Here is a 26,804-nt window from a genome sequence, read left to right as displayed (position 1 = left end):
CGGAAGGGCTCACCCCCTCCTCGCCGCGCCCGGCGGGGCCACGTGTGCACGACGCCTTGGCCGCAGGCCTGGGGTGCATGCACCAAGCACAGCCCTGCATGGGTGCACATCCTCGCGCAGCACCCCCAGAAATGCCCCGGTGCCCCAGTAGCCCTGGGCGGGTGTTAGGTGCGCCCAGGACATCCCAAGCCAAACCGCGGCCATGCCCCGGGTATGTCTGACGAGGCACCGGGGGACGTGGTTCCCACTGCTAGAGCGAGATGGAGAAGGGGAACCTGGCAGAATTTTGCAGAAGGAGCGGCGCAGGTAACGCCTCTGCTGCGAGCATCGCCTGGCTGGAGTTTCATCTCCTGTGGTGGGATACGAGGGGTTCAAGTGCTGGTTATCCATCTCGCAAAAGTGCGTCGAGGGACAGAAAGACCTTGGAGCAAGGGCTGAGAGCTGCTTCTGCAAAATGCTTTTACCTCCAGAAACCTTCCCTTCCCTGTATGTCATCAATGCTGCGCCTATGCACGTGCTTTAAATCTCTAAGCCAGTTTTAAAACACGACCGGCTGTTCTGGCTCTGCGTGGCTGTTAGCCTCTTTTAGGCTGTTAAACAGAACGTGCGCCGCAAAAAAAAAAAAAAAAAAAAGCGTGATTTCCAGATTTAGCTCATTCTCTTAATTAAAAGTCAGTTCAGGTTGTACGCTTGTTAACAGAAGGAAAGGTGGTGCTTGGGCGTTGGGGGGGAGCACCAGCTGGCGTCGTTTTGTTGATCACTTGTTTGCTGCGTGTGCCGACCGGCCGCCTCCTCACCGAGCATGCTGCTAAGGCTGACCTAAACCACAGCAAAATGTCAGACTTATCCCTGCCTCAGCTTCCCCAGCTGTAAAAGGAGAGTAGAAATGCTTATAGGTGGGCAGCTGCTGGTGGCATGGGGTATTGTTGCCCAGTGGTTAGTACTCTAAAGGTGAAAAGCTGGAATTACCCCATTTTCTGAGAACTTCAGGGCTCACAAGCAGAGTTTACATCTGAAGGCAGCATTGCAGAAGAGGGGAACTCAGTGCTGTCCTGAGGACATGACTCTGCTCCAGCTCTGTGATGTGCTGGTCATGCTTCAGCGTGCTTTGGAGGAAGGCTCTGTGCTCCCAGTTGTGTCAAACCTTGATGTGTGGAGTAAAAATCCTAACTGTTTAGTAAGAAGGGACTTTGATGTCGGTGTCTCCTCACGCTTGCATGTGGCTTTTGGGACATGCTCACAGCATCTCTTGCTCTTGAGGAGCATGCTTTTTCTGGCAGCAGCCTAACCTCCCCCCTCTCTGTGCCTGCATCATCTCCCCTCTCCCTTTTTTGGCTGGCCTGACTCGTCTCTGGCTGGAAATGCTGGTGTGGGAGCTGCTGCTCATGTTTGGAAGAAGCTCCCCGTTGGCATTTTCCAAGGTCCTTTGGTCACCTCCACTAAAAGTGGTCTCTTGTAACAGTGCCAGCAGGGAAAAAAATTGATGGTGGGTAGATTTTTTTTTTCGTGTGTTGAGAGCAGCGCCAGCCCCATGGGGCAAAACAATCTCTGTTTCATTGCACTCCTGCCCTGTCTTGTATTTTATAATTGCATGTAAGTTCTGGGTCAGGGGCTGTGTCTTCGTCCTTCTGCAGAGGAGGACCTTGGACTCTGGTCGTAGCTCCTGCCCCTGATGTGCTGGGTAGCTGGCATGGGGCACCTGGGGCTATGCTTATATTTGGGGAGCTCCAGCTTGAGGGGCTTTGAAGGGGCTGATTCTGCCATGCAGCAGCACTGAGCATCCCCTTGGGGCAGCAGGGACCAGCTGTGAGATGGGGTCGAGGACATCCAGGTTTGCAAACACTTCTAACCAGTGACATCTGTGGGTTTTTTAACTGGGGTTGCTGGGGCAGTGCCTCATTTCTGGAGCAGCAGCCTGAGATGGAGAGCTCAGAACTGTGCGGCACTGCAGTTTTGGAGCAGGGAGCCCACAGATTCCTAGCTGCCCTCCCCTGGCCAGGGCACCTCCATGGTCTTCCATGCCATAGGAAAATGCAAGTTGCCCTGCAACAACTTCTTAATTAAACCTGATGAGTGAACATGTAAACAAGATTTTGATTAGGAAAAAGCCCTGCAAGGACTCCCCGTGAAGTGTGGTTTAAGTCCTGCAAATGAACAAGTGCTGACCACAAGCAGGGCTCTTGCGAGTGCAACGGAAAACGGACCTCAGGGTACCTACAGAAAATGTAAAGCAGTTGCAGCGTGGGGCCGCCGTGCTGGACTGCTGCCTGCCCTTAGTCTGCAGGCAAATTGGGGAGCGCAATTTCCACTTGCAACCTGGGCAGTCACGGCGCCGGCGCTGCAAATCTTGTAAACTCAGGTGCAGAGACAGCTCTGACATCTCGGCTGGGAGTTCTTCAACTCAGGGCAAAAATACTCCTCTCCCTGGTGCACAGGTCCTTTGTTTTTCTGTCCCGTGTTGAGAATGCTGCGGCCAAACCTGACCCTCTGGGCAGGTATTTGGCCTGTGGGTTGTATGCGTTAATGTAAAGGCAGTGCTGAGCTCCCTGCGCTGCCGGTGGGTCCCCGCTGTAAGCGATTGCCTCTCCTGATGAATAAGTAACTTCACTACTAGCAAACGTTCTGTTCTTCTAAATACCGGTGTCATTCTGAAATCATTATCCTGGTGTTTTTGGCTAGTGGTAGAATTTACCAGCTCTCAGCTTGCCTGTTTGTGTTTCCAATAAATACTTGAACACTCTTTTGGCAAAGAGTTTCTTGCATCCTGTGAACCAGCCTTTGAAAAGACCCTGTTGCATGACACCTAGAGAAGCAGAAGGAGTTACTGTGCAATCCTGCGAGCCCTGAAATCCTGCCTGTGCTAAGCAAAGCCAAAGCAGTCCTGAAACCATGAGAGCTGCGGTGCCTGGACATGGTTAGATTGGTTATTAAGGTTTTTAAATTGGATATCGGAGCTTGTTTTGCATTGCTCCTGTGAATAATGAGCAGCTAACAGCCAGGTCCTAGCAAGGAGGAGAGCAAAGATTTGGTTTGTATAGTTTTACCACCATGTTTGTGCTCTGGGAAACCCGGTGGTAATTTTCTGTGGTTGTTGATGTGCTGGTAGATAAAGCAGACATGCAAATAGTTATTTAGCCCATGCCTCCTCTTGGCACTAACTCTGCAAACTCTGTTTTCCAACTTCTTATAGATCTTAAAATTTGCCTGGAGGGCATTGCTTGGTGTCTGGTTAGCCCTTGCTTGGTGTCTGGTTAGCCCTTGCTTGGTGTCTGGTTAGCACTTCCCGAGGTCTCCCTGCGCTTGGAAAGGTGGTGAAATCACTGCAGAAGGCGGAAAAGCAGAGAGTGCGTTTATTCCCAAGGAGAGGGAGGGGTGTGAGAGCAGAAGCACCTCTCCATGGGCGTGCAGTTGATCAGCGCATCCTCATTGATCAGCGCGTCCTCGTTACGGCCAGTCAGACACTAATTCAGGGCTTCAGAGGATCAATGAGCTGTGATAAAGAAGTTCCCCTCAACGAGCATCTAATGCCGCAGGGAGGGGATGGGTTAAGCTCTTAAACCAGAGTATGGGGCAGTAGGCTGCTTGCATGTACAAGGGGTTGAGACGGCAGCGGTGGCCAGGAGGTGTCTAAACCCCCAGGCGAGGATTTGTGGCTGGGTTTTTGTCATCTTTTTCCCTTCTGGGTCCTCATCTTTCTGCTTTTTTTCCCCAGATTTAATCTGGCTGTGAAATCGGAGTTCCTGCTCTGTGATTTAGTCACCCATTTGATGGGGACAGATTGGGATTTAGGGGCTTCCTTACAGGGTGGGATGGGAACAAGGAGCTCCGGAGTGGCAAAGCTCGTTAGAAAGAGGAAATGAGATGAGCGTAGAGAGAATGCTTTTCCTTTTGCGGGATTTCATTAGTTTCCATTTAAGCTGTGTTGGATCTGTGCTCGTTTGGCATTGCCCTTTCCTTGCTTGTTTGCAGGGGTGAAAAAACCAGGGGTTTGCTTGCTTCCTTCAGAGGTGAGGACCAAATGCAATGTGTAACCTAAAGGGCTCTTCCTACCAATCGTCTCCTCTTCTCCTGCAGGAAACGCACAAAGTTTACCGGCAGAAACTGGAAGAAGTCACCAGCTTGCAGACAGCCTGCAGCAGCTCTATACACCGGCAAAAGAAGACACTAAGGGATCTGAAGCACAACCTGCAACGGTAATGGGAGACCTGGAGGGTGGAGGAGGCAGGGGTGGGATGTTTCTCCTTCCCAAAGGGCTGAAATGTTTGGATTTTTAGCATTTTAATATGCAATCTGTGTCACGGTGCTAATTTTGCTCCATCTTATTCTTGAGTCGCCTCCATCTATCACAGCCAGGTAAAGTGTTCATAAGTCCATGAGAGATGGAGTCCTGTAAATAAGGAAGATCTCTGAGGGTTTGCGTCCTTGCAGTATGTGCCGTACACTGCAGGACTGTACAGCTTTTGGTCCACATGATTTGCTAGGTGAGCAAAGCTTTGCTCTGGAAGCCGTGCTGGAAGAGTAGCATCGATCCTTGAACCCGAAGGTATAACTTGCTCCTGGGTGGATTTACGGGAGGGAACTGTCTTTGGCTGCTTGGCTGATCCCCGGGAGCCACAGGCTAAATTCCTTCTGTGCAGGTCTGAAAGCACTGCCTCCAACACCACGGGTTGCTAACGCCGCTGTCCTCTGCTCTCGGTTTACGTTAATCGGTAAAGCTGCAGTTTGTCAGTAATTATCAGCTGTGTGTTTTGTTACATCCCGAAATACTTCATGCCTGATGAGCTGCAGCTTCTGCAAGGCCAGTGCCTGAAACCGCGCACAAACGTCCCAAAGTGGAAGGAGTTCCTGCAAAAAAGCGCGATATTCCCTAAGTCCTCTGCTAGGGAAGAAGCATGGGATCCTGTCACTGAGCTGAGATGGAAAGAGAAGCTGATTTATAAACCAGCTGGTTGAAATAACCTACAGCGGCAGAAACCAGGCAGGGAAATAAAATCGCAGTAAGCCAAATGGTGCTGCAGAAATACAGGAGCAAAGCGCCCATTGGCATCAACTCACGCAGTTCCCGTTGAAACAGCATGGATTTTGTGACAACACTTATTTTCCTTTAAATAAAAAGGAGGTAAAAACATGAGCAGAAATATTTCGTTTCTGTGTTCTTGCAGGTGCAAGCCTAGAGCGAGTCCGGAAGAGTTTGCTCTCATCCAGGAGATCAGCACCCAGATCAAGGAGAGGCAAAATGCCTTCTTTGACATGGAAGCCTACTTGCCGAAGAAGAACGGGTGCGTGCTTCACCAGGGAGGCCTGCGCTCCGGGAAAGCTGAATTTTTTTAATTTTTTTTGAGCGTTCGCAGCAGTGGTGTTCCCGAAGGATAATGTGCATGTTGAAGAAATACATGTAAAACTGGATTAGTCATAAATCTCTTGCTGAGCTGCTGTGTCAGTTGTACGCAGAATTCATTAGCTGGAAGTGTGTATAAATGTACTGCGTGTAGGCAGCACAAGTTTTCTTGTTAAAATAAAAGTAACCCTGCATTGGCGAGAGATTGTGCAATCCGCTGTTTCACACTGGTGTTTTCCAGTGCTAATTTTTTTAAGACTAATTCTTTTTTTATTAGAAATAGTCGTTTCAATCAACTTTAAATTTTATACTTTGCTTCCAGTGGGGTTGCTAGGACAGATTTCTTTCAGTCGCCAAGGGCTGTGCGATGCTGCGGCCCCTTGGAAGTTTCTGCCAGAAACTTTTCTTCCAATTTCTCCCCCTTATTTTTGGTTTTGGACAGTGCACACTACGTATCTTACCCTTAGGCTGTAGCGCAGAAAAGGCACCAGGAAAATAAACTTTTTCTCAAACTTCTTGGAAATGCCAACCAATCTTTCCATGTTTATATTCTCTTCTGTAGTCTGTCTCTCCCGTTTGCTTTAATTAAAAACCTGCAGCAAGCGTGGCTTTGGCGGATACGCCGGTCTCTTCAGCTTCGGGCTGGGTCACCCTGCAGTGTTCAAATAAAATGACTGACTTGGTTCTGCTCCTTGTTTTTTGTCTTCCAGCTTGTACTTAAATCTGGTGCTGGGAAACGTGAATGTAACTCTGCTGAGTAACCAAGCAAAGTAAGTGAGCGTTTCTGCACGTGTGAATTCGGGTGTTTCTGGGGCCAGCTGTGGATATGCACTGAAGTCCAGAGATGGGAGTGGGTTTCTCTTAGATCTGACAAAAGATGAAATGTTGAGGGTGCGCAAGTTGGACCATGACACAGGGCCAAGCTAACGCTTCATGTAGCTCTGATGGATTCTGCCCATCGCTTGCTTTTAAGCCCAGCCCAGCCTGTTGCCTTAGTTGTAAGGTAGGTTTTTTCAATGAAAGATGGTATTGCGACTTCGAGGCATATGGTGCTCCAGAAAATGGAGATTTTTTGGGGTTTGGTTTCTTTAATCTTATCATGCCAACCCAGAAGCCAGCTCTCACGGACTTAAGCCGTTGTCTTGCGGCGTAATGGCTGTGCAGCCCAGACGGGCCCTGCAAGGCAGAGCGCTGCCTTTCACCGTCATCTGCTGGTTTTCTCAGTGTTTCAAGCAGAAACTCTGTCTCTGGGCTTGGCACATGGATTTGTATCTGGCTTGAGAAAAGTGAAGCCATGTTCCAGTAAAACACCCATTTGTGTCAGTAAACGGCGGCTGCTCCCTTCTAGGTTTGCCTACAAGGACGAGTATGAGAAGTTCAAACTTTATCTGACGATAATCTTGTTACTCGGGGCTGTCGCCTGCAGGTTTATTCTCCACTACAGGTAAGCGGCATCTTTACTTTTAATCAAGTATTTTGAATAAAAATGTGCTTGGCGTGATCTAACTTATCTTCTGTTAAGGACGGTGAGACGGGCTCTGGCAGTGTTGCAACTTCTTCAGAGGTGCAACTTCTGCACCTCTTCTTCAGCACTGGCAGGACCTGCATTTTAGCTACTCTCTTCTCCTTGTTTGAGTTCTTTGGAGTCTCTTGTAACTAAGAGAAGTCCAACATTGTGTTTCCTGATCTCTTTTTCTGGCGTCGTGCTGTGCTTGGGAGTGAGCGCTTGGTTTTGCTCACAGGTTGTCCCAGGCAGGGACCAGCACCGTGCTGCAAATCTGGGGTTGCAAACGCAACAGGAGAGGATTTGCATGAAGTGATCAGACCTGAAACGTTATCTCTAGGTCATGATAAAAGTTGTTTGAGCACCAACAAGCTTCCACTATTCAGTTTTGCTTACAAAATAGGAAGGTGTTGGAGCCAGAAACTTCCACTGAGGTCTGTCTGCCTCTGGGGTGAATTTAGGATCGTATCAAGGAACGATACTGCCATGTAGAGGCTGCCCCGAATCCCCTTGGCTTCAGGGCTTTGCAAGTGGCAAAATAAAGGCTTTGTTTCTACCCCCCCAGAGTGTAACGCTCTTCTGCTCTTTTAGTTGATGGGATTTCTATAGATCTCATGGAATCTCCTCATTGAATTAGCCTGGAAATGCCTCTCTAAATTGGATCATCCGCTGCTTCCATGGTGCTTTCTCTCCTTCAGAAGGAATTAATGTCATCTCTGTGTACCTGCTTATCAGCTCAAGATCTGTAGTGTTATATCACGGGGCACTTCCCAGAGGAAAGGACTCTGAGGCCAGCGGTGCTGCTGATGCTCGCGGCTTTGCATGTGGATTAGAGATATTCAGGACTGGGGCTCAGTGTCCGTGGGTCACTCAGGTGGGTTTTAATTTGCCCAAGGGGAGGGAGGAAAAACAGGGATTTTTTATTTTTTTTTTTAATGTGTCTTTATAATCAACAGGATTTTTTTTTTTTTACTGTGTGGTTTTTTTTTCTCTTTAACAGGGTGACAGATGAAGTGTTTAACTTTCTGTTAGTATGGTATTACTGCACGCTGACGATACGGGAAAGCATTCTCATTAGCAATGGATCAAGGTACTGTGCCACCTGCAAAAACTATTTAAAGCATGAAATGTCCTTAAAAGAAAAACAAGCAGCAAAAGGGGATTCAGTATTGCTGGCAGGATGCTTGTGGTCCCCAACTCGCAATGCAAGAGGGGGTTTGTGCCCGGAGGACGACACCGGTGTGGTGGGAAAATCGGGGCCCTCCTGCTTTGCCTGGGTGCAAAATCTTAAAAATCTGCTGATTTCTGGGAGCTGCTCGAGGGCACGGTTCCCAGCGCTGACTGGGCAGCAGGGATGAAGCAGTCGCTTCTGCAAACACTGTCCCCAGGAGTGCTGCAGGCAGGATGTCTTGTTTTGGGGTGCTTTCCAGAGAGAGCGGGGGGGATCACTGTGGGGCCAGGGACGAAGAGTTAAAAAACAAGAATGGGGATGTAAAGTTTCTTGCTCGAGGCCAACGGAGAAACCTCTGAGCCTGGGCTCACTGCATCTACAGCAGTGGGTCATGGTGGCTCCATGCTGTCTTGTGTTAGAGGTCGATCACCTTTGGTTGGAAATGCCCCACATTAACCCATCGCGTTGGCTTAGTTTCCAAAGCAGCTCCGTCCCTGGGGCAGCTCTTCGCAGCTCAATTCTGCCTCACTACAGCCTTTGCTCACTGTACTGTAATTTTTTGAGCTTTTTGTTAGCGTTCGTGTCTGAAAGAAACAGCCACCTCATAGGAAGGACTTGGAAATGTCACTTACTTGCGTGGCATGGGGAAAAAAAAAAAAAGGGTGTGTGGGCTGAAACTTGTGCGTTGTTAGTCACCATGGTGCCTCGTGCTGGGGGACTGCTGCTTCTTGCTGTGCTGGAGAGATTGTGGGAGCACGTGGGATGGGTCCTGGTCCTGAGCCTCCCTCCAGCAGCCGTGGATTCGTGCCCCCAGCTAAGCCATATTGTCAGGACAGTGCTCCCCAGCACTCCTTCTGCTTGAGCTCGGCCATCTATCTTCTTCCCTGTACCTCCTCATCCCCCAAGTCAGGATTTTTTTGGTGGGTTGTTTTTTTTTTTTTTTTCCTCTTTAAAGCCAGACTTATAATGCTAATATCCACATTCCTCATCTAACTGCCACATTTTTTTTCTGTTCAGGATCAAAGGCTGGTGGGTGTCCCATCACTACGTCTCCACGTTCCTGTCTGGAGTGATGTTAACGTGGTGAGTCTGCTCTCGCCTGCTCGAGGTGCTTCAAGCCTGTTGCAAAGTGTTTGCGTCATCTGAGCATTTAAACCCAGTGTGACCATGAAGCTGTGGCCGCACGGCGAAGCATCAGGCTTCGTATTTGATGTTACAGATGTTTTCAGTGATAAATACAACACTGTGAGTTTGTATTTACGTTGCTGATTTTAAAAAAAAGAAACAGGCCCTAAGCTGTAGTTGTGCTGATGGCAGCTAAACCTCTGCAGGTCTCCCAATTTCTGTCTCTGCGTAACTAAGCAAACGGGCAGCGCTCTGCTTTAAAGGGAGGACACCACAGAATGAATCTGGTCAGTGCCTTTACCGAACCCGGATTACAAAACTGAGCATCAAAACCTGCCAACGGGTGGTGGTGTTGGTCAAACAACGCAGCGATCCACCCCACGTGCGGCCCCTGTGCAACCCCTCTCTTTTTTTTTTTTTTTTCCTCTTTAAAGCCAGACTTATAATGCTAATATCCACATTCCTCATCTAACTGCCACATTTTTTTTCTGTTCAGGATCAAAGGCTGGTGGGTGTCCCATCACTACGTCTCCACGTTCCTGTCTGGAGTGATGTTAACGTGGTGAGTCTGCTCTCGCCTGCTCGAGGTGCTTCAAGCCTGTTGCAAAGTGTTTGCATCATCTGAGCATTTAAACCCAGTGTGACCATGAAGCTGTGGCCGCACGGCGAAGCATCAGGCTTCGTATTTGATGTTACAGATGTTTTCAGTGATAAATACAACACTGTGAGTTTGTATTTACGTTGCTGATTTTAAAAAAAAGAAACAGGCCCTAAGCTGTAGTTGTGCTGATGGCAGCTAAACCTCTGCAGGTCTCCCAATTTCTGTCTCTGCGTAACTAAGCAAACGGGCAGCGCTCTGCTTTAGAGGGAGGACACCACAGAATGAATCTGGTCGGTGCCTTTACCGAACCCGGATTACAAACTGAGCATCAAAACCTTCCAACGGGTGGTGGTGGTGGTCAAACAACGCAGCGATCCACCCCGCGTGCGGCCCCTGTGCAACCCCTCTTAACTTTGGCATGAACTGATTAGTTAATAATTAAAAATTGTTTTAAAACAACAAATGTTTCTGCTCCTGAATCTGTAATGGGATGGCAGAGTGCCTGGAGCAGAATTCCCCTGTCCTCTGTCTATCCTGAGCTACCCTTAGGGTAAGGAGCACAACTGCCCCCTGATCTGCCGCTTGGGTTCTGGGTGCAGCCGCTGCTGAACGCTTTGATTGCTGCCTAGAGAAAACGGCGATAGGCAAATGGGTAAGAAGGGAAGGGAGCATTTGTACACATCCAAGAGGGGAAACCTCATCAATTAAAGCATTTCCTAGGTGCCGGAGTTGTGAGGTGTGGCTGTAGCACCCTCCCTGGGCTCCCGCTGGATACCAGCTGCTTGCTTCATTTGCTAATGGGATCCGAAGGGGAAGGGGACAGCGTCGTGTGCTTTTTATCAGACAAATAAGATCTCCTTTGTATTTTGCTTTCAGGCCAGACGGACTCATGTATCAAATGTTTCGCAGTCAGTTTTTAGCATTTTCCATATTTCAGAGTGAGTATATCTTAACCTTGCTAATTCACGGGGAAAAAATAGTTTTGTATTTCACGTGCTTAGAAAACACTCCTGCTTGGTAAATACTGGAGTGTTAAACTGTACAAATATAAACCACACCGTGCAAATATAACCACACCGTGCAAATATACAATGTAGAAATACAGACAATAATTAAATGCCTTTAGATTAAATGTTATTAAAATAGTTTGTTACGTTTATCATACTTCTGAATAGCCGACGCAGTGATGTTTTCGCTCTCCTCCTCCAGGCTGTGTTCAGTTCCTGCAGTATTATTACCAAAGGGGCTGCCTTTATAGACTCCGTGCTTTGGGGGAGAGAAACCACTTGGACCTTACAGTAGGTGAGGTTTTCTGCAGTACCTGATCTGCAAAGTTTTTGCGCAGTTTTAGATGTGGTGACAGGGAGAGGGCTGCGTGCTCTGCTTTGCAGAGCTGCCACCCCCCTGCCCTGCGGCCCTACAGCAGGAAGGGGAGCAAGGCTTTTGTCCCCCTCCTCAGGTCCTGTGGCTCTGATCTTTGTCAGCTCTGGAGTGGGTTAAGATGGAGGTTTTGGTCATCCCCATCTTCATCCTCCTCCCGTTACCGCACCTTCAAGTATACATTTTAAATGGGTTGGTTATTGTGGAGCAGGATAGGAATAGCCCTTATGGGGTGGTCTGGGGTGGGGGGGCTGCAGCTCTGGTCCTGGCTCTTCTGTGCTCACTCTTTGCCTCTGCTGTTAACCTTTTCCAGAAGGATTTCAGTCCTGGATGTGGCGGGGGCTGACGTTTCTCCTTCCCTTCTTGTTCTTTGGGCATGTAAGTCAGGCAATCCTGTTCCCTCTGTGGCATGGGGCCTGGGGAGGGTCTGCCGCTGCGGCGGCAGCACCATAAAAAGGTGCTTTGGATCATGTGTACCCATGGCAAATGTTTCTAAAGTATGTTTTGTTTTGAGTTTTTTCCTAGTAATTAAATTGCTTTTTTTTTTTTCTTTTTAGTTCTGGCAGCTATACAATGCAATCACGCTTTTTGGGTTGTCCAGGCATAAGGAGTGCAAAGAATGGCAGGTGGGTGCTGGTTCTGCTCAGCAAAAGCAGGGAGCAGGCGGAGAGGGGTGTTTGACCACATCCTTAAAGATATTTGGGCATCTGACTCCATCTAAATATCTTGGGGTGATGCGGCACAGAGCCTATACAAAAGAAATCAAAAGAAAAGTGAGATACTGTAGGGGAACTTGCACCCATGGGTGACCATGCTGAATGGCAGAGGACGTGGGGGGAAGAAAATACATGTGGGTAAATACCTCTCTTACTGTTTATGTATATGGGCATTGAATAGCAATGGCTGCTGAGTCGCTGGTGGTTCTTTGTGGCTGATCCATGGGTTACACACACAAAAATATGGTGACACATAAACAGTGGCAGGGAGGCCCTTCAAAACCATGTTATCCACTTTATTGCCCCACTTCGGGGGATCCTTCCACTTGTTTTCTCAGTTGCTGTCACCCATCAAACACTTCTGTCCGTTTTCCATCTACACAGTTGCTCCTGTAGATCTGCATTGGACCACATCACGTGTGCCATGGTGCAGATAATCTGCTGGTCGTTATTTTGGTCAGATCTTGCTGTGGCTGGAGTGCTGACTTTGTTTGCTGGCATAGCAGGAGGAACACAGCTTCCTGCAGGAACGTGTCGTTCCCCCACGCCTGTGCCACTGCTGTTGGATGAAGGTGCTTGTAGCATAAAACATTAATCCATTAGATTGGACTTAACGATTTGATTTTACTGCCTGGTAGAGTCCAGCGATGTTGAATATGATCCATGTTGTAGTATTAAAAAGCAGTAAATGCTACTTAAATGATCACGATAAAAATACACGTCTTGTTAACCCACACACCTGGACGCAGGGGCGTATATTTGGCTATGATCTTCTCTCCTCGTGTGCTAATGGATCCCTGGACTTGCCAACCAACCCCCACCAGAGCTTGCTTCAACGTGGCCAGCACAATACCCTCAGCTCTCCTTTTTTTTTTTCTCCTCCTTCTCCCCTCTCAGGTTTTTGTGTTGGCGTTCACGTTTCTGCTGCTCTTCCTCGGGAACTTCCTCACTACTGTCAAAGTGGTGCACACTAAACTCCAGAAAAACAAAGACAAAATGAAGAAGCTGTGAACCTCCTTCCCCCCCTGTTGTGCCAGCTGCTGTCCCTCCGCCCACAGCTGGCCCTGGCTTTGGGACGGATCCTGCTATGAACCCCAGCTACGCCGTGGATGGGCTCGGAAGGACTCGTCCGTCCCTGTGCCTGGCGAAGGATACGGACTCTGCCAGCACAGACTTGATATTACGCAAGCATGGCTCTCCACTCCGCGGTCCTGCTATTTGTGTATATTTAATACAAAACGTGTTTGCTTTTTTTTTTCTGTATATACAGCAGCATGCACCTGCCTGGCGAAGCGCCAGTGTTGGGAGAATGTGGGATCTACTGTAATTCCGATTCTGGAATGATATTTAACAGTTTCCATTTTTATTATTTAAATTCTGGGTATTGGATATGCAAAGGTTTACGAACACTCCAGGTTGATCAGTAATACCGACCGAATGCTGTTTTTTAAAGGCATTTGTTTAAGGCATATTTTCAGTGGCAATACTAACCTGTGTGTACTGTGGAGAATGTGGGATCTACTGTAATTCCGATTCTGGAATGATATTTAACAGTTTCCATTTTTATTATTTAAATTCTGGGTATTGGATATGCAAAGGTTTACGAACACTCCAGGTTGATCAGTAATACCGACCGAATGCTGTTTTTTAAAGGCATTTGTTTAAGGCATATTTTCAGTGGCAATACTAACCTGTGTGTACTGGGAAAAAAAAAAAAAAAAAAAAAAAAAATGCCCATCTTTGTACCATAGTGCTGCTATATACACTTTTAGAAAGCTATTTAAAGAAGAGTTCTCTTTTGGAAACAAAAACAGGCAAGCAAAACCAGTTGTACAATGGCAGGGAAATCTGCTAACCCTCTTCCAGGGAGACCAGGTCATCTGGCCAGGCCTGGAAAATAAACTGTTCAATATGCAGCTGCTTCAGCCCCTTTTTAATAACAAATATTTACAAATAACAAATATAACTGCCCTTTAGGTTGTTTTTTTTGAGAGACTGTTTTTCCTTAAAATGGCCTTGATCGGTGGAAAGAAGTGCAGTTGCACTTTGGTTTCTGTTTTCAGTATTTTTTGCTCTTGGTGCTGTTCTGGGAAGGGCAGGACAGCCTCAGCAGAAATATTAAAAACTTCCTTTAGATGCTGCGCTTGTACCCATAGTTGGGAGAATGTAAAGACTCCTTCAGGAGGGTAGCAGAGGACAAACACCAACTGCCATCCCGCTTAACTCCTTGTGCGGCTTGAACTTAAACCCACTCACTGAAATAAGCTCGGTTTGGGTGCTGTGGCGTCTGTACCTCCCAAGGCCAGCTGCAATATCCTGAACTGCGTTAGGCAGCGTCTTTCCCAAGGGCGAAGGCTTCCTTTCAGCTAGCACGAAGCCCAAATTGGGCACGTGATCTGAAAACTGGGCCCTTCTCCCAGTAAGCGTGCTCGTGAAGAGATGTACGCACTGCGGACTTGAAATGGTTTCATCGGTTCTTCTGTTGCTGGGAGGCCAGCAAAATTACAGCATCACTGCCCCATGGGCACGAACAATAAATGGCAACTTGTGTATTTTGAACAGCTTTCATGCTAGCTGGGCTCTATCTTGCTAATGTTTGACTTCTGCCCATCCTGTGTTTTTTTTTTTTTTTTTTTTTTTTTTGAAAATCCTTTAAACTCTCCATTTATGAAATGGAAATTGGAACCTGCTGGATCTGAGCAGTGGACCTGGTTCTCCAGGGGTGGGGGAGCTCTGCATGTGGTGAGTAACTCGAGTCCTGCAGCATGAGAAACTCAGATTAAAAAAGAAAGAAAGATCCCTGAGGTGGAGCCGGGGGTAAATGCAGTAACTTCCTGCAGGTTGATGTTTCGGTTTCGTACAGCGTACGGTGATGGGTGCTTCTGTGTCTTTTCCTGACAAATGTCTTCTCGTGGAGAAAGCTGCACAAATCTTCAAGATTTTTCTGGAGTCAAAAATGTGCACAAACTTGTAATTTTTTTTATTTTCCATTTTAAGCTTGTAGGGATTCACAAACCTTAATTAAATGAGAACAAGTTAGGGGAAGAAAAAAAAAAGATTTTGAGGATCAAGATCTCTTTACCCTGCATGTAAAATAATGATGATGGGTTGCTCCAAAACAGTTTTTCACCAGCTGGTCATGTAACCAGCAGAGGATAAGTTGCATGAACTCTGTATGACGTACGGTTACCAGGATCTATACACAATGTTTGTCTAAAAGACCCCTGGCATCCACTGCCTAAACTTTTTGGCAAAGGTGGTGTCTTGTTACCGTTACACAAGTCCTGTGTATTCTCCCTTACGCTGGGCTGTAGTTTAATTTATACAGAAAGCTTCTGACAACACCTGTACTGCAGAAACCTCCTTCCCCGACAAGGGTTTGGCTTATGATGGCTGCAAGCTCGTGATTGCTCCTCAGATCTTGAGATCTCGCTGCCTGAGGATGTGCAGAAGAGCTAGGAGATTGGAGGCACACGCACTAGCTTGTGCAGTGGGAGCATCCCTCATCCTTAAACAAACAGCTGACACCTTCATCACAAAAGGGAAAATTTTAATTTCTATCAGTAGAGAGGACTTCACCAATTCACAAACATGAGTTAAGTCTTTCCCCTAGCATGCACCACTATTGCACCTGCCATGTATTAAATAAGCTATCTTAAGTTTACTGTAAAACTGACTTTACATGACATGTAGTAGCTGCTTGGAGTACTTCTAACTTTGAGTGCTGTAAACTTCAGTATTTTCCACGATATTCCACTTCGGAATTGGAGCGACCACTGCATTTCCATTGATAAATACTATTCCAGCAGCAGGCTCTGCAGGAGCAGCTCTGCAAAGCTGTCCCAGTGGTGCAGGGCAGTAGTGGATGCTCCGTCTGCGCGCTCTGGGGGCAGCTGGAGGCTGACTCCTAATGCTGCTGCCACCGAGTAAATCAATTTGGAAATTGTTCAGACAGAACTTCATTTCTGTCTCTTCAAAGGTGCCTGAGAAGCTGCACTAACATCACTTCTAAAAGATGTGGCTTTTCTGCTTGAAAAAGAGAGTATATTGTCATTATGCCACAATTATTTTGCAGAGGAAAAAACCTCACTAATAAAGTTGTATAGTAACAGTCATTGTTGCAATTTAAATACTGAATCCAAGGCCTGGCTGGTGGTCATTTGCAGTTAGGAGCAAAAGCCAGACCGACAAAGGCACGCAACGTTGGTTAACCCCGATACTGAGCTTAGAAAACTTTGTAAGAGCAGTGCAACAAAAGTGCAAAAAACCATAATAATAATTACAATTTGAAAATAAAAGTTTTAGGAATACAAACATGTCATGGGGAAAAAAAAAAAAAAAGTCTTTAACTGTTTTTAAAATCTGCATCGCTTTGCTCTCGTGCAGTCAATGCTCTCCTGCAGTCCAGATCATAACACTGAGCACACTGTCCGTTTCTTTTGGCGCTTCGCTTTTTTCATGGCACTCAGTGCAATGGTTGTTGCTTCTTTAAAAACATTCTCTATGTTTTCACGACATTTTGCTGAGCACTCCAGATAAACTTCTGCATTAATCTGCTGACAAGCTGCTTCACCCTGGAAAGAACAAAAGGTAAGAAAAGACGTAAGCCCAATGTATAAGAAGAGGCAGGTGAGATGGGAGAGAAAGGGAATTATTTTGTACATCTTTGTATCCTGAGGTCAGGAAGAAAGCCACCTTCGAGTACAGTGCTAGGTGTAAGTGTACAGGGTTGTAACAGTACAGGGTGTAAGTGGCATTGGTAATAAACTGAGGCACTGTTAAATAAATTAGGTTTTTTCCCCTCTATGCCTGGCCTACAGTGCATTGTAGACTCCAAGATGCAGACTGCTGATAGTGTAAAAACGTTCTCAGTATTAAATTTGTTTAAAAGAAAAGCTGAGGTAGATCCTCAAGTGAGGATAAGATGTCTACATGGGGTTATTTTTTTCAGGCCTGACCGTAACTATTATGTGATGTCACCTCTAGTATTGAATGTCACATGCAAGAGCAGAATTGGGACCAGTGTCTTGCTGGTGCACATGCAGGAACCCTAACTTTTGCCTTGGAGCATCGCAGTGGCTCAGCCGAAATCCTTGTATACACAAATGGGTGTCTGCGTTTCTCAACCTCACCCAAATGCATGCAACGGGAACAGACTAGAATCTAAAACATCTGCATGCAATCCTGGTTGCTCAAAATCACTACGGACAAACAAAACACAGTGATTTCTTACTTTGCTTGTGATCCTTTTATTGCCATTGCAGAGTCAGCCCCCAGTTTCTGAACACTGGTGAGCCCTGGAGTGTGAATTGCAGGTCTGCAACCCACAGCTCACAAACTCTGCATTTATTCATTACGTGCCCTGGGAGTGGGACCACTTGAGCACTCGGGCTTCTACAGGGGGATTTTTCTTCAGTGTATTTAAGCGCAGTTTGTCTCCTTCCAGTTGTTTGCAAGCTGCAATGCTGGCAGATACTGTTCAGCTCCTCTGTGCCTGGCATCAGAAGCATCACGTCGTGTGACTCAAGATGCCATCAGCTGTAAAAGACTGAGGTAGCGTATATTTAAGGGGAGAAAAACCAAGTGGGAGGGCTCACATAGGAGACAAAGTTTGCACATCATGTGGGCCCTGGAATTTAATTGCATGAGGCCTCAGCAGACTTGCCAAAAGTGTCTGTTGCTTACCCCGAACTTTGCATGCGAGGGTGATGGAGGGAGTTATTAATGCAAATGAGGGACAATCTGCAGCTGCTCACAAAGTGACAGGACAGGCATCTCATCTTGTGCGCAAGGAAGATAAGCTAAAAGCCCAATGTGGTTTAGTGGTGATGCAGTTGCAGTTTCTTTTCACGATGTTTAGAAAAAGGAGTGATGCAGTCAAGGTCTTGGTGCACTTAACCTTGTTCCCTGGACTTGGGTCTCAAAACAGTTCGAAAGCTGCTGCTCCTGCTCTGAGATGAGAGGAGAAGGATGGCTTTGTAGTTTAAAAAAAAAAAAAAAAAGTGGGAGACCAGAGCAAAGGTCTCGCGTGACATGGGACAAGCTGTTCCACCACCAACTGTTTCTCCTGTACCTAGGACAGCTATGCCGGTGGTGTAACACTAGTTGTAAGTCTCACTGCTTTGTAATACTTAAATTGAAAACATGTGATAATATGTAATTTTTTTTTTTAAGATTACTTTAGAGACTTCAAAGAAAAGTCTCTTAGGTTAGAGAAGCCTTGCAGATGTTTTTGCTATTGTCCTTGAAAGGATTTATTTTTAAATAGGGTTTGCAAAATACATTTTTTGCAGGAGGGTCAGTATTTTTAATCCTGTAATGTGTATCCTAGTGTCTCCAGTCTTTCTCACAATCCTGCTCAAAGTACCAGTGATGAGAGCAATGTATCCTAATAAAAATTATGAAGGGAGTCCAAGAAACGTGTCAAGGCTTACAGATTTGTATCATTAATAACCCAGCTGTGAAAGGAAACAAGAATGAGAGGTCGTAGAAGACGTAGCCAGTAGTTTCCTTTCAGACACCTCAAGATATGCAAACTGCTCTTCAAATTTCTCTTTACTTTGATACAAAAAATGGGTGGTGATTTGGCCACTTCCAAAAAGGACTTGCAGAAACCTGTTAGTGCTGACTGTCAGTAATTTCTTTATCTGGACACTGTGATCACCTAATTTTGGAGTATCTGTGATTGTGCTTGTAAGCGATGATGCCACTGAAGTAAGCCTGCTTTATCTCTTGCAAAGAGGACACCGCTTTAAATGCGCTTGTATTTACCTGGTTGTAAGTAATGGGTTCCTGCTTAGAAGCCCTGAGCTTGCGCAACTGTTCTTTGTCTTTCCGAAGGTCCGTCTTGCAGCCAATCAATACGAGTGGGACGCCTCGGCAGAAGTGATTCACTTCAGGATACCACTGATGGCGGAAAAACAAAACTTTTACATCTGTTTTTTTCTTCCCCCCCCCCCCCCCCCCTCAAAAAAAAAAACCAAGGTTGAATTGGCTGGGAGAACTAACCCAAGAAGAAATTAGCTCATTGAAATGAAGGGGATAACGCCCTCCCCCCCCCCCCCCCCCCCAAATTAAAACAATAAAGCCAAGGAAGAGAACCAGCATTTAATATATCCTGCAGTTTCAGCATTTTTAAAGTCATCAACGTAGTGGTAGGGGCTCAACGTGCGCTATTTACATTACAGAAACATTTAAGTCCTACCCAAAGTCAGTTGCTTTATAACATCTGCTGCTACGCCAAAGCGCTTACTTAACATCTGTTTAAATTCAGGAGAGCTCCTCTAAAGTCATATTTAAGAGAAGAATTTGGACCAAATGCTTGCTTTGTTTTTCTGGTGCTGCGTACAGGAATGCTTTGGAGTGTTACAGAAATCCTAGTATGGACAAGGGGTTGCTTACATGTCTCTCCCCTGTAGTTAAATGTGCACATGATGGAAGTAGACTTGGATCTTCAATGCCTGCATGCAATCTTGGTTGTGTGACATCACTACAGATAAAGCGGCGATTTCACCGCGGGTTTGTGATCCTTTTAGCGTACTGCAGAGTCAACCCCAGTTCTGAGCACTTAGGAGCCACGGAGAGGTGAGCTCCAGGTCTAAGGTCTGTGACCTGCAGCTCAGTGCGTGAGGAGCGATCTGTGCATCTACAAGCCCAGGGTACAGGACACTAAAAGCATTGGCTTTTTTACCCTGACACCCTGTCATGTATCAGGCATATGTAATTCATTTAAAAGGTCGAAGCAATTATGAAAGCCTCTTACCTTAGCTGCTACATTATCATAGCTAGTGGGGTTCATGACATCGTAACAAATTAACACGACGTTTGTGTTCTGGTAAGAAAGTGGTCGTAGCCGATCGTAGTCCTCCTGCCCTGAAACAGAGAAAATGCTTTGGGTAAAAGAGATCTCTGTCTTTCACAAGCAGTGTGATGGGAATATGTAAAGATAGCTACTTGAGCTCAAGAACAACGGTAGTATAACTGCATAGACTGAAAGTTATCCATACTTGTAAAATTCCTTCCCTTAAATGCAGGAGACTCCACTGACAAAATAGATGCTTTAGAAATTAAAACTTGCCAACGACATGTTTTATGAAAAGGTTTTGTCCAACTGCTAAGTACTTAGAAACAGTTCTAATTGCTGATTGCCAAGTTGCTGCTCACAAGCAAAATCATCAAGAGGAATTTGACAGTTATCGATTAAAACATTTGCAATTTGGCAGCGGTTCCATTCTCCCAAATACATTTGCATACGTGATGCCGTGAGGAGAAGAAACAGCGAATTTGCTAGATGGAAGTGCTGAAATAAAAATCTTACTGGCAAATTTGCTTTTCCCAGCCCAGCGAGCTGAGAGGAAGCAGCAATTAGCACGCTGTGCCGTTAGCACCGCTGCTCACTGTAGCAGCACACACGTGATTTTATAAGGCACGCTGCAACACGAGCCAGGCTTAAGTGGTCTTTGAAGCAGGACAACACAGCAGATCTTAGGGATGCTGCTGAATTCTGGAAAAGCAGGGGATTTGTCGTACTTCTGATTAAAGATATTCTAGCACATGATCTGACAAGAGGAAGCGAGTTTGCTTCAGACCTGTACTCTTCCTCTTGCTGTACATATGATTTAGCAGTAATCACCGTGCTGGGGTCTGAAGGTGCCTTGCTTTGAGAGATTAAGTTCAGGAAAGCAGTAATTACTAGATACAGTTGGCAGCTCAGGAAAAAAAACCCAATCTTTTGCATTTGAGATTTTTTTTCAGAGATTTAATAAGGAAGAAGGTGTGATTTAAGCAGTCTGTAGAAGATCTGTTTGCCACCTGAATGCTGCCCCTGGAATCAGATATGTCTCTGTGGTGCACTGAATTTCCAAAATGAGAACTGGGAATGCCATTCCTTCCCACGATCACCACAAGGTACGCCCAGCCCAGAAACTGCCCTCCAGGGAAGTTACACATCTCAAATCTTTGTATTGATATTTCAAATAAAGGGATGCTGAAAATTTCAGCATGCCCCAACTTTATACCAATTATTCCTGCCCTGGCTCAGTCCCAAGTCACACACTCATCACTCTTGCCAATATGCTTGTCTCCAGCTGCAATCTGAAGAACTGCAGATACCAGAAGGCCAATAACTCTACAATACTTTGCCCCCCTCCTTAATTTAAACGATGGGTCAACATACAGGTTATTATATCCCTACTGGGTAAGCCATTACTCAGTTTGCCTGGCATGTTTGTGAAATGGGAATCTTAGGTTTGGACCACTCTGTATTTGAGCTCCTGCAAGAGCAGCATGCTCCACGGGCAAGGTGCAGAACAGAGAAGGATCGATCCCTCGATGTTTAATACAGAAATAACAGACAATTGACAAAATTATGCATGTTGTATAAACATTCAAAGCAAAGACTGTACTGCTTAGCCGTTCTTATTCTCCCAAATCTCCCTGCTTTTTTGCAGCCGATTTACCATTTTGTTGCTGAGATAATCCTCTAAATGCATTAAGCATGTCAGGTGCCAAATCTTTTTTTTTTTTCCCAACTTCCTCTAGCATTACGTGCTTTGTACGATTTTCTCTGTTCAGTTTCATGCCTCTGAGCTTCTACCAATGCAGCCTGTAAAATCAAAAGGTCCTCCAAGTTATTGCTGGGAATTTGTGAGGCAGACAGGGCCGTCCCCTTGGAAGAACCACGTCCTTTTGTTTGGAATCGGAACATACAGCTAAAACCATACTCTCCTGGACTGGGATAACAGAAGAGGTGTCTTCAGTGATGCAGCAGAAATATGCTGTATTGCAAGTCAAAAACTATAGATAAGCCCTAGTGAACTGCACCTTCATCTTCAAAACCAGCTGTGCAGTGATGGCTTTTTAAGCCAACTGAGAAAATAAGTGCATGAGAAAATGCTGCTGAGTAAGATGCAGCTCCATGGATATTTGGGATTTCAAATAGAGAGCACAGAATGAGGTATAGCTCAGAGACCACAGGGGGAAGGTTAGATGGTAATTGCTTAACTTGTATTATAGCCGGATGATTGCAGCGCTCGCTTGGAAGGAGAGGAAGCTATTCTTTAAGAGCGCAGATGCAGTTCTTCAGTTGCTGAGGATGTAACAGGACCCAGATCAAGCTGTGTCTAAACATCGACATCCCTTTTACTGAAAACAATCCCTTTCACCCCTGTCCTTAAGTGCTGCTGATGCAATGCAAGAAAGGGCCTGGGAGACTTTTTTCTCTGTAAAGCTGCTCAGGTCAGAGCTAATTTGGCACAGATTGAGGTCTTCTAGTAGAAGAGTTTTAAAATGAAAGAACAGGGCTGAACCTAAGCAGTAATTGAGTGTGTGTGCAAAGCCACTGAGCGTGCTTCCTCAAACACGGGTAGCTGTTTTCTTTCCACAGTCAACAAAAACCATGCTGTGGAAGAATCGGTCAAATATATACCTGTGTGCAAGCATCCCTGTGACTCTCCTCTGCCTTCCTCAATTCATTGTAGCATCAGAGACCCTGTTTTGGTTTTTTTTGAAGAAAAAACTCTGTCCAGCTGAATTCACCTAAAATTTGCTAATTCTTTGCAAAGATCACACTCCTCTGTGACATGCTGCGTAACCCACGTCGCTGCAGTCAGGTCCCACAGCGGGGTGGGACCTCAGGTGATGGTTGAGGGTGAAGAGGGGAAGAAGTGAAACCACGGCTCTCTGCGCGTTCACCTCTGTTTGCTCTTCCTCACCCATTCACCATCAAAGAAGTGGCAGCCTGTGCATTGCTCAATCTGTAAAGAAGCTCAGCACCCGTTGCCATCGACAGGAGAGGGTAAATGATAGAGCCAAAGACTTGCCAGCCTAGGAGTCTACCAGTACATGCTGTCCTGATGTATGGCAGCACCATCCATCACCACCAACTGCCAGTGGGCAAGGAAGAACGTAATATCCTGCCACCCTGTCCAGACCAGCCGACCGCTTCCTACGCGTGGCCGTGTGTTGGTCTGTAACACTCCACACTCATGGTTTAGGATCGACATGGAACCGTGTGATGGCGAGCCCTCGCAGGCACGCAGAAATGCACCCAATTCTCTTTGATTTGTTGTCCTGCAGGCTCCATGGAAATGCTGTGCTTATTAGCTTGCCAACTCTGTTTTTTCACTACTCACTTTCAAAAAAATCGGGAAACAGACATTTTTGGCAGGAATAAAACCAATAGAAGAGCACACTGGGTGGAGGGGCACACTTCAATTAAAAAGTTGGGGTGGTTTTGTCTTCCTCAGGCACGCCCTCCCTTTCAAAGTTACGAAAAATTATTCTTGCTTTATATACCAGCTTTAAAAATTTCTCTCAAGGCCTCAAACGGCCATGCATCTGTCATTACAGACCTGAAAAACCCCGCTGGAGGCTTCGCGTGTGCTTCCTGCCAGTCACAGCGAGCACCCACAATGATGAGGCATTACTTCCTCCCCAGCCTTCCCCAGCCCAGCAGAGCTCGGCTCTTTACTCTGAGAAAGTCCTGCACTGAGCAGCATCAGAAATTGAACCTTGTGGCTGAACTGCAGCTAAAGCATCAACGCTGCAGCCTTAGTATGTAAAAAATGAGAGTTAATTTACCTCTCGATGCCTTTGCCTCTATCGAGCACAGCAAGAAAGAGAAACTTTTAATTGAATAAGCAGCTGCAAAGCCCGTTTGCAGACAAGACAAGTGATATTACCAAGTCTTTACACATTGCGTATGTATACCACCAACTTCCTGCGGCAGCAAGAGGTGTCTCTGATGAGGAAGATAGAGTAGCATGGTACAAAAGCCTCACAAAAAATTCTTATTCTAGCGTATTTTAGACTAACTTGATTTGTTACCAAAATTCTTGTCAAGACAAAATAAGTATTTTTTGTAGCTTGAAATGTTTGATTCGTAGGTGCTTTGTTTGTGTCCTTCTCCTTCAGTAAGTAGGACAAGCTCAAAGTCTCAAGCTGCACAGGACTTGACAATACAAAGAATCCTTCTGACTTTAAACAGCCCACGGAGCCGAACCTGTCCTTTACCTTCCCATGACGCTGCAGTACATGCAGCTCTATTTAGTGTTGCTCTTAGCAAGATCCTAAAAATATCCAAGTCCTTTCTGCAGTGGGCGCATCACTGAAGATCCAGTGACACTTTTTAGAAGAACAGCTTTGCCTTCTCCTTCCCCTATGCTGCTACAGGGCACTTAGCTGAAGCCCTTCACCTCAGAAATGGTTTTACACCCTTTTGATCCCATTTAAATGATTTTATGATAATCTGAACTATGAGGGAACCTTTCAGACTGAGAAGGAAAACGCAAGCGTAAAGCTGTCTTAGGATCTTAGAGAAGAGCAAGACCCACTCAAGCAGTTCAGTAAGTCAGTTACAAGATTCATAAAATATGGCCAATAAGCCGCATTGTTAAACCACCATTACTTCCAGTGAAAAGTTGTATGTTTAGACGACTCTTTAAGCTGCAATTGCTGCTGTACACCCACCCCAGAGCATCACCACCCAGCTGGGAGAGGCATTTAATGTCCTGCTGCTGCTTGATACAACAGAAGCAAATCAACATAGGGCAACACCGATTCCAAAACTGCATCTCCTGTGCTGCATCCACATGGCAGAGAGACAGGAGCTCTCTTGTCTCCTGAGCTGGACGCTCCCCTTGCTCTTTCCTTACTGCACTATTTGAACTTGGAGGACAGGACACAACTCTTGGTCCTACTCTAACCCTTAAGGAACTCAACATCAGTTTTGTATCATTAAAAACAGGATGGGATTAAAATGTGTGCTCAAGTGAGTTCTTCCTCTAGCATAGCTTCCATCTCCAGAAAGGATGAAAAGCTGCTTGAATTACAAAGTATGACACAGATCTGTAGCATAAAACTACGTAAGCAGCTTTGAAACAGAACCAAAACTCAAGTCTTTCCCCTTCCCAAGCAAATGCCTTCACAGAGGTGGCAACGTCCCCCCTTTCTTTGCACCTGATAACCTTGACGTGGTTTGTGCAAAGCAAAAATGTAGCAGGAAGGGAGGAGACAAGTGTCAGCAGCCTCTGCCAACTTGTTGCCTGGTGGCCGTTTTTGGGAGGTGATACATGTTGGCTTTCAAGGTTTCCAGATGAGAGATGGAAAGCAATTGCCCTTTCATGGCACAGAGCTCTGCCAACTACGCATCTCCACTTCCCAAAGTATCTTATGAGACACAAAAGGGGCTGTGCTTTGGTCCAAGACAGTATTTGTAGCTGTGAACTAAATATTGCAGGGTAGACGCTTTCTGCTAAAGTTACATGCCTGAACAAGGAAACAGGGGAAGACAAGGCACCGGTACGGGGTTCAACGAGTGTTTGCCAGGCTGCTGGTGGCTGTAGGTCTTGCACAGAGCTGAACTCCCTGCGTGACACAAGGAGCCGGGCACTTATGTCAGGCTTGCGAGAGTTTCGTGCTGCAATACTGAACTGACCCTACCTACCAACGTTTCTGGATCCAGCCCATGTTCCTTAGAGCCTGGAAAAGACTCCAAAGGTAAATGTTGGAAGCTACAGCATGGTGATTTTAAATGAGAGCTGGCCAAGAACTGTGTGACAGGCAAAAATGCCACACTGGCAGCAAACAAACACAAAAACTTGACAAGTTCACTGTGGCAAGTTCTTCGTGCCAACATACTGTATTAAGGAAAGCCCTCTTTGGTTGCTCACACTAGATTTCAGCCCTTCTCTTTTCCTTAAAAGACTTAAACACAAAAGCCTTGCCATTCAGCAGAAGCTACATCATTCAAATCCCTGGACTCGAGAACAGGGACATTGACACAAGAAGATACATTGGCAAATTGGGTGCTCAGGATCGTACTATGCTGCAGTAAAGATTAGCAATAAAATTCACTTTTAGATTAAAAACCTTTAAAATTGTCTATTTGGATATCATGTACGGTATGCAAAAAGTAAGTGTGGTTTATTACTATTAAAAAACTACTACAGACTGCATTCGGTTCTTATCTGTCTTGGTGTTAGTTTGGAACAACTCCACAGGCTTGAACTGAAACAGATGATTTACGCTGAGCATATGTCAATTTTAGGGTTCATTTAGGAAGGCAGCTGGATAACAGAGCCTAGGAACTCTGAATGAACACAAACCGTTTCACAAGGTCCTGAAATGAACCCGAACCAAACTACCAGCATTTTCAAGTAACTTTTACTCCTACGGCCTTTTTATTTTGAACACAAACCAGCCTTTTTCTCCTTCGCTACTCAATCACACATGGCAGGAGATTAAAATATTTTCCCAGTTGACTGTATTATGCTTTGCATCTGGGAACTGGGTTTTAATACCTTCAGATATGTTTGCTATTTGATGTGATTTTCTGAATAAACTGGGTTGTTAAGATAATGAACAAGTCCATGACTAGAGCTGCCATTAGACAAGTGACCCTTTTTTTTTTTCTGGAAGGCACATTTATGCATGCAACAGGTAACGGTTATTTTTCAGTTTGTACTTTAATCTCTAGCAGTCTTAACTATGATACTAGGCTAAAAGTATGCTAGTTGAAAAGCAATTTGAAAATATGTCCAGCTTTACAGTGTTTAAGTGGTTTGAGCTGACACAGCAAAAGCTGCTGGAACAGAAGTACCAGCGCATTGACAGGAGCAGCATTTTACAGCGATAAAAGGTGTTTCTGCTTATTTGTCTGAAATTACAAAAACCTGGGGGGCTGGCTTTGGGCTCAGTCCCAGGCCGGTGCCCCAGCGCGCTCCCTTCCCGGCAGCCACACAGAAACCGCCTCTCGCAGTTTGGGGATGGGGGAAACGGAAAGTATGTGTGGAAAAAACCCAAAAAACCCAAACTCCCTTACCTGCGGTATCGTACAAATTCAGGGTGACCTCCTTTTTGCCCACCGTGACGCTGGTCGTGTATTTCTCGAAGACGGACGGGGCGTACTGCTGCAAAGGGAGGAGAGGCAGGTCGAGCTAGGGACAGGCAGCTCGCAGCCAGCACCGGCC

At 46.0% G+C, this 26,804-nt stretch overlaps 2 protein-coding genes across 2 annotated transcripts in view; one reads left to right on the top strand and one right to left on the bottom strand.

The window, feature by feature from the left end:
- Nucleotides 1-202: 202 nt before the first annotated feature.
- On the top strand, nucleotides 203-12,846 carry TMEM120B (transmembrane protein 120B). The gene is made up of 12 exons (XM_009634920.1): nucleotides 203-211; nucleotides 4,075-4,193; nucleotides 5,163-5,279; nucleotides 6,049-6,108; nucleotides 6,687-6,782; nucleotides 7,843-7,932; nucleotides 9,031-9,096; nucleotides 10,616-10,677; nucleotides 10,949-11,041; nucleotides 11,433-11,497; nucleotides 11,677-11,745; nucleotides 12,733-12,846. Exons 1-12 carry the CDS (start codon nucleotides 203-205, stop codon nucleotides 12,844-12,846), a joined length of 960 nt encoding a protein of 319 aa, XP_009633215.1.
- A 1,009-nt stretch (nucleotides 12,847-13,855) lies between these two features.
- The window catches only part of RHOF (ras homolog family member F, filopodia associated), a 13,500-nt gene continuing 551 nt past the window's right edge, over nucleotides 13,856-26,804 (bottom strand). Inside the window, exons 2-5 of the mRNA XM_035890472.1 lie at nucleotides 26,657-26,771; nucleotides 19,598-19,707; nucleotides 18,607-18,741; nucleotides 13,856-16,409 (exon numbers count right to left, since the gene is read on the bottom strand). Coding sequence (XP_035746365.1) covers nucleotides 16,245-16,409; nucleotides 18,607-18,741; nucleotides 19,598-19,707; nucleotides 26,657-26,771 — 525 coding nt within the window. The 3' untranslated portion in view covers nucleotides 13,856-16,244. The remainder of the gene's footprint in view (nucleotides 16,410-18,606; nucleotides 18,742-19,597; nucleotides 19,708-26,656; nucleotides 26,772-26,804) is intronic.

The sequence above is a fragment of the Egretta garzetta genome, unplaced genomic scaffold (genome assembly GCF_000687185.1).
Source record: "Egretta garzetta isolate BGI_Z169 unplaced genomic scaffold, ASM68718v1 scaffold343, whole genome shotgun sequence".
NCBI lineage: Eukaryota > Metazoa > Chordata > Aves > Pelecaniformes > Ardeidae > Egretta > Egretta garzetta.
This window is presented reverse-complemented; position numbering and strand designations above follow the sequence as displayed.

What these genes read in the sequence shown, in the direction of transcription:
- TMEM120B (XM_009634920.1), top strand. An exon ending in CCACTTGGACCTTACAGTAG is followed by an intron (nt 11,042 to 11,432) that starts GTGAGGTTTTCT and finishes AACCTTTTCCAG; the next exon opens with AAGGATTTCAGTCCTGGATG. An exon ending in CCTTCTTGTTCTTTGGGCAT is followed by an intron (nt 11,498 to 11,676) that starts GTAAGTCAGGCA and finishes TTTTCTTTTTAG; the next exon opens with TTCTGGCAGCTATACAATGC.